Source organism: Oncorhynchus tshawytscha, linkage group LG16 (assembly GCF_018296145.1).
Source record: "Oncorhynchus tshawytscha isolate Ot180627B linkage group LG16, Otsh_v2.0, whole genome shotgun sequence".
NCBI lineage: Eukaryota > Metazoa > Chordata > Actinopteri > Salmoniformes > Salmonidae > Oncorhynchus > Oncorhynchus tshawytscha.
The window spans coordinates 80,424,950-80,443,213 of record NC_056444.1 but is presented as its reverse complement, the minus strand read 5'-3'; the positions used below and the strand labels follow the sequence as shown (position 1 = coordinate 80,443,213).

Sequence of the window (18,264 nt, the reverse complement as noted above, 5' to 3'; positions counted from 1 at the left end):
TGGCTCGTTGTCAGGTTCAAAAAGCCTCAAATTTGCCCAGATGGCCACCATTTTGTAAACTTTTGTATTGGTCCGCCTGTTGCATAATTTGGTGTGTGTGTTCCCAGGCAAGGACCAGTTGCGCTCTGAGGCGGCTGATGTTGGTGGGATTTGGAGGATGATGGAGGCAACAGGGGAAAGAGCTTCAGATCCACAAAGTCCCTTCCACCAGGTGGCTGACGAGAAATGTTGGCACGACTGCCATATTGCATCTCCATCCCAAAGCCCTTGCTTAGAAGTGTACTTTTCCAGACTGCCAAGAACCTTTCCCTCGTCCAGATCGTGGCGACACGCGGTAGTGATGACACCATAGGCCTTGTTGATCTCTGCACCAGACAGGATGCTCATTTTCACCTCGAATAGAAGAAGAGGGACTTTTGTCAGAGGTTGCTTGTTGAGCGCTGAGGGAACTTTATGCACTTGGCCAGATGATTCTGTATCTTTGTTGCATTCTTCACATATAATTTGGCACAGTATTTGCAAATGTACACAGCTTTTCCTTCTACATTAGCTGCAGTGAAATGTCTCCACACACCAGATAGTGCCCGTGGCATTTTCCTGTAAAGATTAGAAAAAAATTAAACATGCATGGAAACAGGTGAATTAACACTCCTCAGCTAGCAGGCTCAAGCAAGCAAAACCCCACATGGTAGCAAAAACTAACAAGCAGAAATTGTCAACAAGTTAAAAATGATTTCAACTCACTTTGCTGTAGGCTACTATTTACTAGTTAACAAAAAAATCATGCATGTCATAAAATATATTCACCCCACCCAGTATTGTAATCAAAATTTACCAGAAAGCATGTAGTCCTTGGCTCAGACAGTATAGTAGTGTGGGCTCAATAACATCTCATTAGTGGGCAAGATCTTGAGAATCAGCTGTACATGCAGAGGGTTGCAATTCCATTGAATTGGGGATAGTTTAACCAAAATATGCCACAAGACCTAGAATTGCCTTACGTGTATCCCACAAAAAAAGGTTCACTGTTATAAGCTAACTTTTTTTGATGAATTTACGCAAAATTCCCAGAATTCCCGGGCTTAACTTCCCATGGGAAAACTCCCCGAAAAATACCACAAATTTACCAGGAAGTTTCCGACCCTTTGCAACCCTAAACAGGATTTACTAAAATACTGTACATCATTCACAATATTCATTATGGGTGTTGTAGGATTACTTGAGGTATAATGTCATTCTGGACAGGGCCAAGAGTCACCAACATGTGTACCACACTGTGTACCTGTCGTGGGATGCTTTAATCTGACCCAGTTACTTCTGGTCGCTTTAAATCTTGTGATATATAATTAGGGACTGGTTTACTGTAGACCTGGGACACCAATTAACAAATTAACTGAGTACAAGTAGCTGTCAGATGGAAACAAAACAAAAACATTCAGACCCCCAGGAGTGGCCCTGCTTGTATGGATTCAGACCCCCAGGAGTGGCCCTGCTGTATGGATTCAGACCCCCAGGAGTGGCCCTGCTGTATGGATTCAGACCCCCAGGAGTGGCCCTGCTGTATGGATTCAGACCCCCAGGAGTGGCCCTGCTGTATGGCTTCAGACCCCCAGGAGTGGCCCTGCTGTATGGCTTCAGACCCCCAGGAGTGGCCCTGCTGTATGGCTTCAGACCCCCAGGAGTGGCCCTGCTGTATGGCTTCAGACCCCCAGGAGTGGCCCTGCTGTATGGCTTCAGACCCCCAGGAGTGGCCCTGCTGTATGGCTTCAGACACCCATATCTGACTTGGGTGTGCCGTGGTCATAGTCACAACCACACACAGGTGTGATGTCATGAGCTAATAATATCAATATTTACATAGTGACATTTCCAGATACGCCGCATTCCTCCTGCCTCCAGAGAATAGACACGCCGTATTCCTCCTGCCTACAGAGAATAGACACGCCGTATTCCTCCTGCCTACAGAGAATAGACACGCCGTATTCCTCCTGCCTAGAGAATAGACACGCCGTATTCCTCCTGCCTACAGAGAATAGACACGCCGTATTCCTCCTGCCTCCAGAGAATAGACACGCCGTATTCCTCCTGCCTCCAGAGAATAGACACGCCGTCCTCCTGCCTCCAGAGAATAGACACGCCGCATTCCTCCTGCCTCCAGAGAATAGACACGCCGCATTCCTCCTGCCTCCAGAGAATAGACACGCCGCATTCCTCCTGCCTCCAGAGAATAGACACGCCGCATTCCTCCTGCCTCCAGAGAATAGACACGCCGCATTCCTCCTGCCTCCAGAGAATAGACACGCTGCATTCCCCCTGCCTACAGAGAATAGACACGCTGCATTCCTCCTGCCTCCAGAGAATAGACACGCCGTATTCCTCCTGCCTACAGAGAATAGACACGCTGCATTCCTCCTGCCTACAGAGAATAGATACGCCAGAGGCCATATAGTTCAAACACTCAAAGCCTGTAATGAATCAACTGCTGCTATGGAAACCAAAAGGACAGGTGCCATTCAAAGTCTTCTCAGAAACTTCACACAAAGCATGCACTGCATTGTCTATAACATCACATACACTGTGTACACAAAACATTAAGAACACCTTAATATAGGGTTGACACAAACCGGTGCGCCTGGCACCAACAACGCCCCGCTGAATGGCACACACGAACAATTAATCTCAAAGCTTAAAAATCCTTATTTAACCTGTCTCCTCCCCTTCATCTACACTGATTGAAGTGGATTTAACAAGTGACATCAATAAGGGATCATAGCTTTCACCTGGATCCACCTGGTCAGTGTCATGAAAACAGGAACCCTCAACCCCTCTTGGAAAGAGGAGAGGCGTAGGCTGTGTCTTTGGCATGTAAGAAGAGAGAGTAATAGTAATGGCGTCTTTTTCAAGGCAACAACTCAGCCATAGTTCGTTGGTCAAAGCCAATGGGGAAATTAATGTTTATTTTAATTTTTTACAAACACTGAAAATAAGGCCTGTGGTAAACAAGCATAGGAGATCTGACTCATATAATCAGAACAAAACATATAGGATCTCACCAGCCTAGGATAACCTCAGACTCACCAGCCTAGGATAACCTCAGACTCACCAGCCTAGGATAACCTCAGACCTTCAGTTCGCAGACGACACCATTCTGTATACTTCCGGCCCTTCTTTGGACACTGTTAACAACCCTCCTGGCAAGCTTCAATGCCATACAACTCTCCTTCCGTGGCCTCCAATTGCTCTTAAATACAAGTAAAACTAAATGCATGCTCTTCAACCGATCGCTACCTGCACCTACCCGCCTGTCCAACATCACTACTCTGGACGGCTCTGACTTAGAATACGTGGACAACTACAAATACTTAGGTGTATGGTTAGACTGTAAACTCTCCTTCCAGACCCATATCAAACATCTCCAATCCAAAGTTAAATCTAGAATTGGCTTCCTATTTCGCAACAAAGCACCCTTCACTCATGCTGCCAAACATACCCTTGTAAAACTGACCATCCTACCAATCCTCCACTTTGGCCATGTCATTTACAAAATAGCCTCCAATACCCTACTCAACAAATTGGATGCAGTCTATCACAGTGCAATCCGTTTTGTCACCAAAGCCCCATATACTACCCACCATTGCGACCTGTACGCTCTCGTTGGCTGGCCCTCGCTTCATACTCGTCGCCAAACCCACTGGCTCCATGTCATCTACAAGACCCTGCTAGGTAAAGTCCCCCCTTATCTCAGCTCGCTGGTCACCATAGCATCTCCCACCTGTAGCACACGCTCCAGCAGGTATATCTCTCTAGTCACCCCAAAAACCAATTCTTTCTTTGGCCGCCTCTCCTTCCAGTTCTCTGCTGCCAATGACTGGAACGAACTACAAAAATCTCTGAAACTGGAAACACTTATCTCCCTCACTAGCTTTAAGCACCAACTGTCAGAGCAGCTCACAGATTACTGCACCTGTACATAGCCCACCTATAATTTAGCCCAAACAACTACCTCTTTCCCAACTGTATTTAATTTTAATTTATTTTGCTCCTTTGCACCCCATTATTTTTATTTCTACTTTGCACATTCTTCCATTGCAAAACTACCATTCCAGTGTTTTACTTGCTATATTGTATTTACTTTGCCACCATGGCCTTTTTTGCCTTTACCTCCCTTCTCACCTCATTTGCTCACATTGTATATAGACTTGTTTATACTGTATTATTGACTGTATGTTTGTTTTACTCCATGTGTAACTCTGTGTCGTTGTATCTGTCAAACTGCTTTGCTTTATCTTGGCCAGGTCACAATTGTAAATGAGAACTTGTTCTCAACTTGCCTACCTGGTTAAATAAAGGTAAAATAAAAAAACATTTTTTTTTTATCCCAACACCATATTCTCCCTCATAGTAATGGTTGAACTAAGAGGTGTTGTGTTCCTGAATGTTCCAGTCTCCTTCCTGACTTAAATCTGCTTTTAAAAAAATACTCGGAGACCAGGTTTGACAATTGCTGTCCATCAATGATTCCCAACCAGATTGACTGAGTGAGGAATTTTTACAAAAACAATGGATATACAGTATGTTACCCTAACAGTTGTGCAAGGTCGGTAGATTAGTATTCAAAACAATTCACAGCTGCCAAAAGGTGCTTCACCAAGTATTAACTATGGGATGTGAAGACAATCAATAAAACCTCATTTTGTATTCCTAAGTGGAATAGGTTGTATAGATCAATTGGGGGAAAATTTGAATGTAATCACTTTTTATTTTAAGGCAGCAAAATGTGAAGACTGTGGAAGGGGTGTGGAGAGTTTCACACAGAACTGTAATTCAACCTAAATAAATAATGAACTAGGTGTTATGGTGTGTGGTAGAAAAACGGATGGCTATTGCAAAAATCGGAACAGTTTGCTGTGCAAATCTGGAGTGGACAGCACGTGTAGTCTAGTAGTAATGTGACTGTCACAGACCACAACGTCCAGTCAAGTCAGTACTTTTTAGCACACCACGGAAACTGGACCTTTGGGCCTCGAGCTGATTCAACGCCTTGGTAAAAAAAACAACAACAAATGACTAGGTCATTAGACACATGTTTGTTGGCCAGTATGTTTGTGCATTGCAGAATGACTCACTTCTTGCTGGACTTCTTCGCTTTTGCCCTCTTCTTCCTCGCTTGAAGAGCTAAAACTAATGCAATGAAAGAGATGCATTCAATATCTAGGTAGCCATCACTTCAGCAGTATATTTATCTCGCTGTGTCCATGTAGTGACTCACTGGACGAAACGTTATGTGCTTACTAGACATCTGAAAGCTGGCCTGTGAGCCAACTAGCAAATTAATTATTAGCCAGCTAACATTAACCACAGTTGTTAGCTAACTATAGACAAAATGAAATTGTGGTCGCATTAGCTTACATAAGTGAGCTACTGGTTGAAGATATTCAATAACGTCCTCTTTTAAAAAGGAAGAGACAACTGCGATGTTTGGCCAGCTAACTAGCGTGCAACCACCACTCACTGAATATCTGCTCATGCCAATCGCACAAACAAATACATGACTCCGTCCACGTTTACTCAATTACTTTATCATAGTTTGCAATGACATTAAAATCAATGGATTGTAGTTAAGGGGTCAGGTTGATGGTACTAGCTTAGTTAGCATTAGCTAGCTGCGCCAGTGCGTTCAGGGGACATGCAATTCCACAAAACATTTCGTACATAAAGAGTACGTCGATACAATGAACAGTAACTTTAAATACGACACTAAAATCACGTTTGTTCATATATATTATGTGAACACCAAACAGATTAATTGTGTATTTTATGCCTTTATAACAATTACCTTTTCTCTCCATGTTGGTCGGGAAGCTCGCGTTCTGCCAACAGCACAAACGATGACGTCACGTGCATATGTAATGAGAAAACCTTCAAATTAAAAGCCCACGTTTCAACACCAACAAAACCGACGCTTACGCAACTATGTGGCAAACAGACGGGGTTGGCTTGGATTGTTGACAACATATAAACTATATTTGGACTCCAATGTTTGTTGAAAACATAAATACATCTCCATAGACAAACATTGGCAGTAGAATGGCTTGTACAGAAGAGCTCATTGACTTTCAACATCGCACTGTCTTAGGATGCCACTTTTCCAACAAGTCAGTTCATCATATTTCTGCACTGCTAGAGGTGCCTGGTCAACTGTAAGTGCTGTTATTGTGAAGTGGAAACGTCTAGGAGCAACAACGGCTCAGCCACGAAGTGGTAGGCCACACAAGCTCACAGAACGGGACCGCCGAATGCTGAAGTACGTAGTGCATAAAAAGCATCTGTCCTCGGTTGCAACACTCACTACCGAGTTCCAAACTGCCTCTGGAAGCAACTTCAGCACACAATAACTGTTTGTCGGGAGCTTCATGAAATTGGTTTCCATGGCCGAGCAGCCGCACACAAATCCAAGATCGCCATGTGCAATGCCAAGTGTCAGCTGGAGTCGTGTAAAGCTCACTGTCATTGGACTCTGGAGCAGTGGAAACGCGTTCTCTATTGTGATGAATCACGCTTCACCATCTGGCAGTCCGACAGAAGAATCTGGGTTTGGCAGATGCCAGGAGAACGCTACCTACCCGAATCCATAGTGACAACTGTCAAGTTTGGTGGAGGAGGAATAATGGTATGGGGCTGTTTTTCATTGTTCGGGCCCCTTAGTTCCAGTGCAGGGAATCTTAACGCTACAGCATACAATGACATTCTAGACAATTCTGTGCTTTCAACTTTTCCTCAACAGTTTGGGGAAGGCCCTTTCCTGTTTCAGCATGACAATGCCCCCGTGCACAAAGCGATTTCCACACATGGTTTGTCGAGATCAATGTGGAAGAACTTGACTGGCCTGCACAGAGCCCTGACCTCAACTACATCGAACACCTTTGGGATTAAATGGAATGCTGACTGCAAGCCAGACCTAATCGCCCAACATCAGTGCCCAACCTCACTAATGCTCTTGTGGCTGAATGGAATTAAGTCCCTGCAGCAATGTTCCAACGTCTAGTGGAAAGCCTTCCCAGAAGAGTGGAGTCTGTAATAGCAGCAAAGAGGGGGGACCAACTCCATATTAATTCCCATGAATTTGGAATGAGATGTTCGACGAGCAGCTGTCCACGTACATTTGGTCATGTAGTGTATCTGGCCAACCAGCACCACAACAACTCACATGCTTCTGTCCCATTTAAGTATGCACATCCTTTTAGTAATGTTGTCAGCTAACCCATCTATAACTGCTTCAAAATATATATATTCAATCAATGGCCACTTTTATTGTGCTAATAAAATGCAATAAGTAATTTATCAAAACAAATAAATGTTATTTTTTAAGACCAATAATGAAAAGAATACAAACGTTGAGACTGGTATGTTAAGGATATTGTGTTGTAGAGAAAAAAAAACTCACAATCGGTCTCAACAAGTAGGGTGGAAATGATTCAGTAATGTCTCTACTAACCAAATATCATTTGTTGTTTAGGAGGACTGTGTCACACAGACTGCTGCTGGCGTTTTACTCTGCCCTCTCCATTGCTTTTAACTTCGCCCTCTCCATTGCCCCCAATGGAGCTCGTCAGTTTGTAGTCCTAACACCTAGAGTTACCTCTGGTTCTTTCAGTCATTCATATGGGGAAAATGAATTGGGAAAGAATAGGGCATTGGGATTAACGCGAAAGAAAGATTTGACGTTAACACAGGCTTGGGAGCTCTTATACGTTTTGTTCTAGGAAATTTCAAATCAAATTGTATTAGTCACATACGCCAAATACAACAGGTTTAGACCTTACAGTGAAATGCTGAATACAACAGGTGTAGACCTTACAGTGAAATTCTTACTTACGAGCCCCTAACCAACAGTGCAGTTTCAAAAAATACGAATAAGAATAAGAGAGAAAAGTAAAAAAGTCATTAAAGACGAGCAGTAAAAAATAACAGTATTTTCAGGGGGGTGCCGGTACAGAGTCAGTCAGGTAATATGACCTTTATAAATTATGAAGCAATTATGTGCTTTTTTATGATTCCATAAATGCTTCAAAATGAACAAAAAAGTTACGTTAGCTCATAAAGATTATCTCATAGAACAAAACGTTTAAGATTTCCCAAGTTTGTGTTTACCACAGACCTTATGTGCAGCGTTTATCCAAACATCCTACAACAACAACAAAAAACATTCATTTCCCCACAGGTTTTGTCCAATGAACCATGTTCGGAGTTAGTGCCTCTCTATACACTGTATTACATATTGGGCTAGAGAGGGGAAAAACCTTACCGTCTCAGCTAAAGTGGGGTGAAAAAAGTAGTAGTAGTAGGGTCTCTACTAATCAAATATGTTTAGGTTTTGAGAGGGACTCTCATACATATTCAGCAGCATGGCATACTCCCCCTCCTTTTAACCAATGATTTATATACAATATACACTGGATCAGAGGTACTCAAGATTTATATACAATATACACTGGATCAGAGGTACTCAAGATCTATATACAATATACACTGGATCAGAGGTACTCAAGATGTATATACAATATACACTGGATCAGTGGTACTCAAGATTTATATACAATATACACTGGATCAGAGGTACTCAAGATTTATATACAATATACACTGGATCAGAGGTACTCAAGATTTATATACAATATACACTGGATCAGAGGTACTCAAGATTTATATACAATATACACTGGATCAGAGGTACTCAAGATTTATATACAATATACACTGGATCAGAGGTACTCAAGATTTATATACAATATACACTGGATCAGAGGTACTCAAGTACTATTTGATAAGGTTCGGTCACACAAATGTCCTAGGTGGCAAAGGCCCGGATGGATATTGTCATTTATCGGCATAGTAACAAATCCCCACCTCACAACCCATGTGACCCCAAACTGTTTACACCCTTCTTGTTGGCAGAGAATTTTTGTTGTTGTGTGTTTATATGATTTCCTACAATTTATTTGTCTGGACCCACGATCCGTATTGATCCCGTTCTTGGTCCAGATACGGACCGCCAGTCGAGTATGGGGGCACTAGATGACTGATAGGGGTCAGTAGATGACTGATAGGGGGCACTAGATGACTGATAAGGGGCATTAGATGACTGGTAGGGGGCATTAGATGACTGATAGGGGTCAGTAGATGACTGATAGGGGGCACTAGATGACTGATAAGGGGCATTAGATGACTGGTAGGGGGCATTAGATGACTGATAGGGGCAGTAGATGACTGATAGGGGCACTAGATGACTGATAGGGGTCAGTAGATGACTGATAGGGGTCAGTAGATGACTGATAGGGGGCACTAGATGACTGATAGGGGCACTAGATGACTGATAGGGGTCAGTAGATGACTGATAGGGGCACTAGATGACTGATAGGGGCACTAGATGACTGATAGGTGTCAGTAGATGACTGATAGGGGTCAGTAGATGACTGATAGGGGTCAGTAGATGACTGATAGGGGTCAGTAGATGACTGATAGGGGGCACTATGCTGACACACATTTCTTCATTTCTTCATTAATGTTTTCTATTGCAGACACCTTAATGCATGCTTTTAAATTATATTATGTGAGATAAACATTTAAACTGGGGAGTGCCAATATGATCGACCAGTGGCTTCAAAGCCTCTCATTGGCCAATACATAGAATCAGTCATCTGGGTTTTATATGTACTCTGAACAAAAATATAAACACTCAATTGAAATAAGGCCCTTATCTAAAGATTTCACATGACTGGGAATACAGATATGCATATGTTGCTCAGAGATACCAAAACAAAACAAAAAAGTAAGAGCATGGATCAGAAAATCAGTCAGTATTTGGTGTGAGCACCATTTGCTTCATGCAGAGACATACATCTCCTTCACATAGAGCTGATCAAACTGTTGATTGTGGCCTGTGGAATGTTGTCCCACTTCTTTTCAATGGCTGAGTGAAGGTGCTGGATATTGGTGGGAACTGGAACACGATGTCGTACGCATCGATCCAGATCATGCTCAATAAGGTGACTTGTCTGGTGAGTATGCAGGCCATAGGAGAAGTGGGACATTTTCAGCTTCCATGAATTGTGTACAGATCCTTGCGACATGGGGCTGTGCATTATCATGCTGAAACATGATGTGATGTCAGTGGATGAATGGTACGGTATGTGCATTCAAATTTACACAGATAAAATGCAATTGTGTTCGTTGTCCTTAGCTTATGCCTGTCCATACCATAACCCCACTGCCTCCATAGGGCACTCTCTTCAGCAACCCCTCACCCACACAACGCCATACACGTGGTCTGCGGTTGTGAGGCCGGTTAGAGTACTGCCAAATTCTCTAAAACAACGTTGGAGGTACCTTATGTTAGAGAAATTAACATTAAATTCTCTGGCAACAGCTCTGGTGGACATTGCTGCAATCATCATGTCAATTGCATGCTCCCTCAACTTGAGAGATCTGTGGTATTGTGTTGTGTGACAAAATGGCACATTTTAGAGTGGCCTTTTATTGTCCCCAGCACAAGGTGCACATATGTAATGATCATGCTGTTTAATCAGCTTCTTGATATGCCACACCTGGTGGATGGATTATCTTGGAAAAGGAGAAATGTTCACTAACAGCAATGTAAACAAATTTGTACACAGAAATAAGCTTTTTGTGCATATCAAAAATGAATGAGATCTTTTATTTTAGCTCATGAAACATGGGACCAACACTTTACATATTGCGTTTATATTTGTGTTCAGTATACATCATTGGTTTGAACATACAAGTATTTGTGTAAACTTTCTAAATTTATTCTTGTATATGTATTTTCCCTAGGTAGTTGCATTGCTGTGCAAAATGTTTCCAAAGTTTAGCTTATTTTTGCAGGTGGGACTCTTATTTTGAGAAATAAAATACACGTTTGTGCTGCCAGTATAAAATCCTGCTGCTAGCAGAATGGAGATGTGAAAACCTATTCAGCTGGCAAACTCAATTGACTGGGCAAGCCAATCAAAATCCAGTTTCTGAATCCGCAGCTTTCTATATAAAATAAAATCAAGGAATAAAATCAAATGTAGCTTATTGAAAAGATAAGCTATATTAATTTGATTGCTACTTTTTTTCTGGATTGAAGGAAGTGACTGTCAAATTAGTTTATATTCTATCTTTAGTTTATAATCTTAACCGGAAGACAGTCAGACCGTCAATAAACAGGTTAACAGCGACCACTAGCGGCTGTTCAGGCTAGTTTAATAAATAAATATTACCATTATCATTACATAGCACGTACAACACACAGTACAATAAAATACATCTGGATTTTGTATTTATTAAATTAAATGTAAGATCACATATCATACAACAATTTGCTTCACAACCAGAATTTCCTCATCTCAATTTCCTCATTATAGCCTGTTTCAACATCTCAAAATAGTTAAATCTGTTGGCCGGGGTGTAGAGATCAATCTGTTGGCCGGGGTGTGGAGATCAATCTGTTGGCCGGGGTGTGAGATAAATCTGTTGGCCGGGGTGTGGAGATCAATCAGAGTAGAGATCAATCTGTCGGCAGAGTAGAGATCAATCTGTGGACAGTGTAGAGATCAATCTGTTGGCAGTGTAGAGATCAATCTGTGGACAGTGTAGAGATCAATCTGTGGACAGTGCAGAGATCAATCTGTGGACCGTGTAGAGATCAATCTGTGGACCGTGTAGAGATCAATCTGTGGACCGTGTAGAGATCAATCTGTGGACCGTTGGATCAATCTGGGACTGTAGAGATCAATCTGTGGACCGCAATCTGTGGACCGTGTAGAGATCAATCTGTTGGATCAATCTGGAGTGTGGAGATCAATCTGTGGACCGGAGATCAATCTGTGGACCGTGTAGAGATCAATCTGTGGACAGTGTGGAGAGATCAATCTGTTGGCCGTGGACCGTGTAGAGATCAATCTGTGGACCGTGTAGAGATCAATCTGTGGACCGTGAGATCAGAGATCAATCTGTGGACCGTGTAGAGATCAATCTGTGGACAGTGTAGAGATCAATCTGTGGACAGTGTAGAGATCAATCTGTTGGCCGGGGTGTGGAGATCAATCTGTGGGCAGTGTAGAGATCAATCTGTGGACCGTGTAGGACCGTGTAGAGATCAATCTGTGGACCGTGTAGAGATCAATCTGTGGACCGTGTAGAGATCAATCTGTGGACAGTGATCAATCTGTGGACCGATCAATCTGTGGACCGTGTAGAGATCAATCTGTGGACCGTGTAGAGATCAATCTGTGGACCGTCAATCTGTAGAGATCAATCTGAACAAGATCAATCTGTGGACAGTGTAGAGATGTATTTGTGGCGTGTAGGAGTTGAGAGATCTGTGGACCGTGAATCTGTGGACCGTGTAGAGATCAATGTTAATGTGGTAATTTATTTACAACAATATTTACATGCCAAAATCATCTCATGAAAATGTATAGATTTCAATATTTTCTTTACTCCAGTTTGCTGGTATCCTCTGAGACTAGTGAATCTAAAATGATCCACCATAGCCCATGGCCAACCCTTATCACAGCACATATAAAACGATCCACCATAGCCCATGGCCAACCCTTATCGCAGCACATATAAAATGATCCACCATAGCCCATGGTCAACCCTTATCGCAGCACATATAAAATGATCCACCATAGCCCATGGCCAACCCTTATCGCAGCACATATAAAATGATCCACCATAGCCCATGGCCAACCCTTATCGCAGCACATATAAAATGATCCACCATAGCCCATGGCCAACCCTTATCGCAGCACATATAAAATGATCCACCATAGCTCCATGGCCAACCCTTATCGCAGCACATATAAAATGATCCACCATAGCCCATGGCCAACCCTTATCACAGCACATATAAAACGATCCACCATAGCCCATGGCCAACCCTTATCGCAGCACATATAAAATGATCCACCATAGCCCATGGTCAACCCTTATCGCAGCACATATAAAATGATCCACCATAGCCCATGGCCAACCCTTATCGCAGCACATATAAAATGATCCACCATAGCCCATGGCCAACCCTTATCGCAGCACATATAAAATGATCCAATCAAATCAACCCTTATCGCAGCACATTTGATCACATACCCATGGCCATGGTTAGCACATATAAAATGATCCACCATAGCCCATGGCCAACCCTTCTCGCAGTTCCCACCATAGCCCACCAATGCAGTAAAAATGATCCACCATAGCCCATGGCCAACCCTTATCGCAGCACAAAAAATGATCCACCATAGCCCATGGCCAACCCTTATCGTACAGCACATATAAATGAGTGATCCACAGAGCCCATAGGCAAGATACAGTAGATGATATCGCCCAGCACATATATAATGATCCACCATGAGCCCATGGCCAACCAATCACAGCATAGTTAAAATGCTAGTGATACATGTATTACATAAGGATGCAGTCGATGATATCAGAGCACATATAAATGATCCACCATAGCCCATGGCCAACCCTAATCACAGCACATATAAAATGATCCACCATAGCCCAGTAACCCTTATTATCCACCATAGCCCATTGGCCAACCCTTATCGCAGCACATATAAAATGATCCACCATTTCCCATGGCAACCCTTCCCAGATTAAAAATGATCCACCATAGCCCAGTGTCAACCCTTATCGCAGCACATAGATCCACCAATGCCCATGGTGGCTGTTTAACAGTCTGAAATGATCCACCAGATAGCCCTGGCCAACCCTTATCGGCACATATTTGATCCACCATAGCCCATGGCCAACCCTTATGGCAGACATATAAAATGATCCACCAGGCCCATGGCCAACCCTGGTATGAGTCCATATAAAATGATCCACCATGGCCCATGGCCAACCCTTATCGGGCACATATAAAATGATCCTGGAGCCCATGGTAACCCTGCCCAGCACATATAAAATGATCCACCATAGCCCATACCAACCCTGGAGAGCCATATAAAATGATCCGGTGCAGTTACCATAGCCATACCAGGCGGTGATACAGCCCGCCATATAAAATGATCCACCATAGCCCTGGCCAACCCTTTCGTGAGCACTTTAAAATGATCCACAAGCCCATGGCCAACCCTTATCGCAGCCATATAAAATGATCCACCATAGCCCATGGCCAACCCTTATCCAGCACATATAAAATGATCCACCATAGCCCATGGCCAACCCTTATCAGTTTGTCATATAAAATGATCCACCTTAGCCCATGGCCAACCCTTATCCACATATAAAATGATCCACCATGCCCATGGCCAACCCTTATCCTGCACATATAAAATCATCCACCATAGCCCATGGCCAACCCTTGATGTGAGGCACATATAAAATGATCCACCATAGCCCATGGCCAACCCTTATCCCTATAAAATGATCCACCATAGCCCATGGTAATCAAGCACATACCACTAGCCCATGGCCAACCCTTATCAAGCACATATAAAATGATCCACCATAGCCCATGGCCAACCCTTATCACAGCACATATAAAATGATCCACCATAGCCCATGGCCAACCCTTATAGCCCCAGTGTAAAGGATCAGCCATAGCCCAGGCCAGATGTTTATCACAGCACATATAAAATGATCCACCATAGCCCATGGCCAACCCCAGTCACCCAGTAAAATGATCCACCATAGCCCATGGCCAACCCAGGGTCTCGAGCACATATAAAATGATCCAGCATGGCCCATGGTAACCCTATGGTGCACATATGAAATGATCCACCATAGCCCATGGCCAACAGCATTCTCACATAGGTATTCCACTTGCCCAGATGGCCAACCCTTATCGCAGCACATATAAAACGATCCACCATAGCCCATGGCCAACCTATTTCGCAGCACATATAAAAAATCCACCATAGCCCATGGCCAACCCTTATCAGGTAGGGTGGATATGAAATGATCCACCATAGCCCATGGCAAACCACTTCATGATGCACATATAAAATGATCCACCATAGCCCATGGTAACCCTTTCGCAGCACATATAAAATGATCCACCATAGCCCATGGCCAACCCTTATCGAACAATAAAATGATCCACCATGAAGCCCATGGGGAACAGCAGACTGGTATAAAATTGATCCAATATGTCCGTGGTCAACACACACATATAAAACACCCATCCACCATAGCCAGCTGGATCCACCATAGCCCATGGCCAACCCTGATCGCAGCACATGGGATGCACCATAGCCCATGGCCAACCCTTATCGCAGCACATATAAAATGATCCACCATGCCTTGGCCAACCCTTATCGCAGCACATATAAAAGAGATCCACCATAGCCCATGGCCAACCCTTATCAGTGGCACATATAAAATGATCCACCATAGCCCATGGCCAACCCTTATTTAGTCTGCCTGGGAGCAAGATATAAAATGATCCACCATGGCCCATGGCCAACCCTTATCCGCAGCACATATAAAATGATCCCCATGCCACATGCCACTTGTGTCGCAGCACATATGAAATGATTCACCATGCCTGTACTGGCGCAACCCTGTTTGATAGCACATATAAAATGAGGGAATAGCTGCACTGTTTGTATTCAGTCATGTTACCAGACACCTTGCCCATGATTAAAAGATCCACCATAGCCCATGGCCAACCCTTCCACAGCACATATAAAATGATCCACCAATCCACGGTTTCTGGTTATAAAATGATTTACCATAGCCCATGGCCAACGACATCTTCAACAGCACATATAAAACTGATCCACCAATCAGCCCATAGCCAACCCTGTTGTCTGACAGCACATATAAACATCTCCACCAGTCCACGTGATGGAAGCAGTCTTGGAGCACAATAAAATGATCCACCAGCCCATGGCCAACCCTTATCGCAGCAGCTTCCACCATTGTTTTAGTTTCTGTCTGTAGGCAGGGACAACAAAAATGATGGAGTCGTGGCCAACCCTTTCCGAAAGCACATATAAAATGATCCACCATATGCCCATAGCCAACCCTTATCAGCACATAACAATGATCCACCATCTTTCCACCCCTGGTATCACAGCACATATAAAATGATCCACCATGCTGATAAAACCCTTTAGGGAGTCTTGTTTGATCCAGATTAGCCTTGTTAAAACCCTTATCACAGCACATATAAATGATCCACCATAAATGGCCAACCCTTTGCAGCACATATAAAATGATCCACCAGAGCCATCGATGTGTCAACCCTTATCACAGCACATATAAATGATGATTATAATTATCGCAGAGAATTATCTTGGCAGATAAAAATGATCCACATTTGATTGTGAGGAACCCTAAATCAGGTGAACAGAAAATTTGAGTCCACCATAGCCCTATCATCAACCATGTCATATATAAATGATCCACCATAGCCCATGGCCAACCCTTATCGCAGCACATATAAAATGATCCACCATAGCCCATGGCCAACCCTTATCGCAGCACATATAAATGATCCACCATAGCCCATGGCCAACCCTTATCACAGCACATATAAAATGATCCACCATAGCCCATGGCCAACCTTTATCACAGCACATATAAATGATCCACCATAGCCCATGGCCAACCCTTATCACAGCACATATAAAATGATCCACCATAGCCCATGGCCAACCCTTATCGCAGCACATATAAAACGATCCACCATAGCCCATGGCCAACCCTTATCGCAGCACATATAAAACGATCCACCATAGCCCATGGCCAACCCTTATCGCAGCACATATAAAATGATCCACCATAGCCCATGGCCAACCCTTATCCCAGCACATATAAAATGATCCACCATAGCCCATGGCCAACCCTTATCCCAGCACATATAAAATGATCCACCATAGCCCATGGCCAACCCTTATCACAGCACATATAAAATGATCCACCATAGCCCATGGCCAACCCTTATCACAGCACATATAAAACGATCCGCCATAGCTCATGGTCAACCCTTATCACAGCACATATAAAACGATCCACCATAGCCCATGGCCAACCCTTATCACAGCACATATAAATGATCCACCATAGCCCATGGCCAACCCTTATCACAGCACATATAAAATGATCCACCATAGCCCATGGCCAACCCTTATCACAGCACATATAAATGATCCACCATAGCCCATAGCCAACCCTTATCACAGCACATATAAAATGATCCACCATAGCCCATGGCCAACCCTTATCGCAGCACATATAAAATGATCCACCATAGCCCATGGCCAACCCTTATCAGCACATATAAAATGATCCACCATAGCCCATGGCCAACCCTTATCGCAGCACATATAAAACGATCCACCATAGCCCATGGCCAACCCTTATCACAGCACATATAAAATGATCCACCATAGCCCATGGCCAACCCTTATCGCAGCACATATAAAATGATCCACCATAGCCCATGGCCAACCCTTATCGCAGCACATATAAAATGATCCACCATAGCCCATGGCCAACCCTTATCGCAGCACATATAAAATGATCCACCATAGCCCATGGCCAACCCTTATCACAGCACATATAAAACGATCCACCATAGCCCATGGCCAACCCTTATCACAGCACATATAACACACCAAGAATATAGTCCTTTTAACATATAAAAACAAGACCACTTTGGAAACAGCTGTTTTAATTCATACTTTTAAGTGCTATCCTCTGGGATTACATTGTACATATTGTTGTATATGTTTTTTTTTTTACACAAATAAATTCCATTCTACAGTCCCGGTCATTCTAAATCAATGGCCACTGAGTTTGCAGAGCCCAACGGGGAGGATGCCACTCATTACACCTATGGCCCAGGTTGTCCCGTGTGGCTCTCAGCTGGTAGAGCAAGGCGCTTGCAACGCTGGTGTTGTGGGTTCAGTTCCCACGGTGGATCACTACTGTAAATCACTCTGGATGAGAGTGTCGGCTAAATGACATGACTAAATGACTCAGCTAAATATTTGTCTTGCTCTTTTACTTCCCTTGTCATCAGATCAATACCCATGCGGTACATTTGGTAGGTGTGGCATGATCAATATGGGTTTGACCATTTAAAATGGCAGTGCAACGTGACACACGCCATCGCCCTTTGGGGACACTATAATCACAATGTTCTTCAACTGGTCGTTCAGTACCGTTTCCATTGAATTTACTGGATAATGGTTCATTGTAAATAAACGGTAAAATCAAATAAAACGTTGTCATAGTGGAAGC

The 18,264-nt window shown here is 43.4% G+C and overlaps 1 protein-coding gene across 2 annotated transcripts in view; it reads right to left on the bottom strand.

Moving 5' to 3' along the window:
* Positions 1-5,924, bottom strand: part of LOC112215248 (SRSF protein kinase 1) — a 29,383-nt gene extending 23,459 nt beyond the window's left edge. For both annotated transcript variants that reach the window (XM_024374170.2, XM_042299741.1), the window contains exons 1-2: positions 5,837-5,924; positions 5,127-5,181 (exon numbers count right to left, since the gene is read on the bottom strand). In XM_024374170.2, coding sequence (XP_024229938.2) covers positions 5,127-5,181; positions 5,837-5,849 — 68 coding nt within the window. In that variant the 5' untranslated portion in view covers positions 5,850-5,924. The remainder of the gene's footprint in view (positions 1-5,126; positions 5,182-5,836) is intronic.
* Between the last annotated feature and the right edge of the window lie 12,340 nt (positions 5,925-18,264).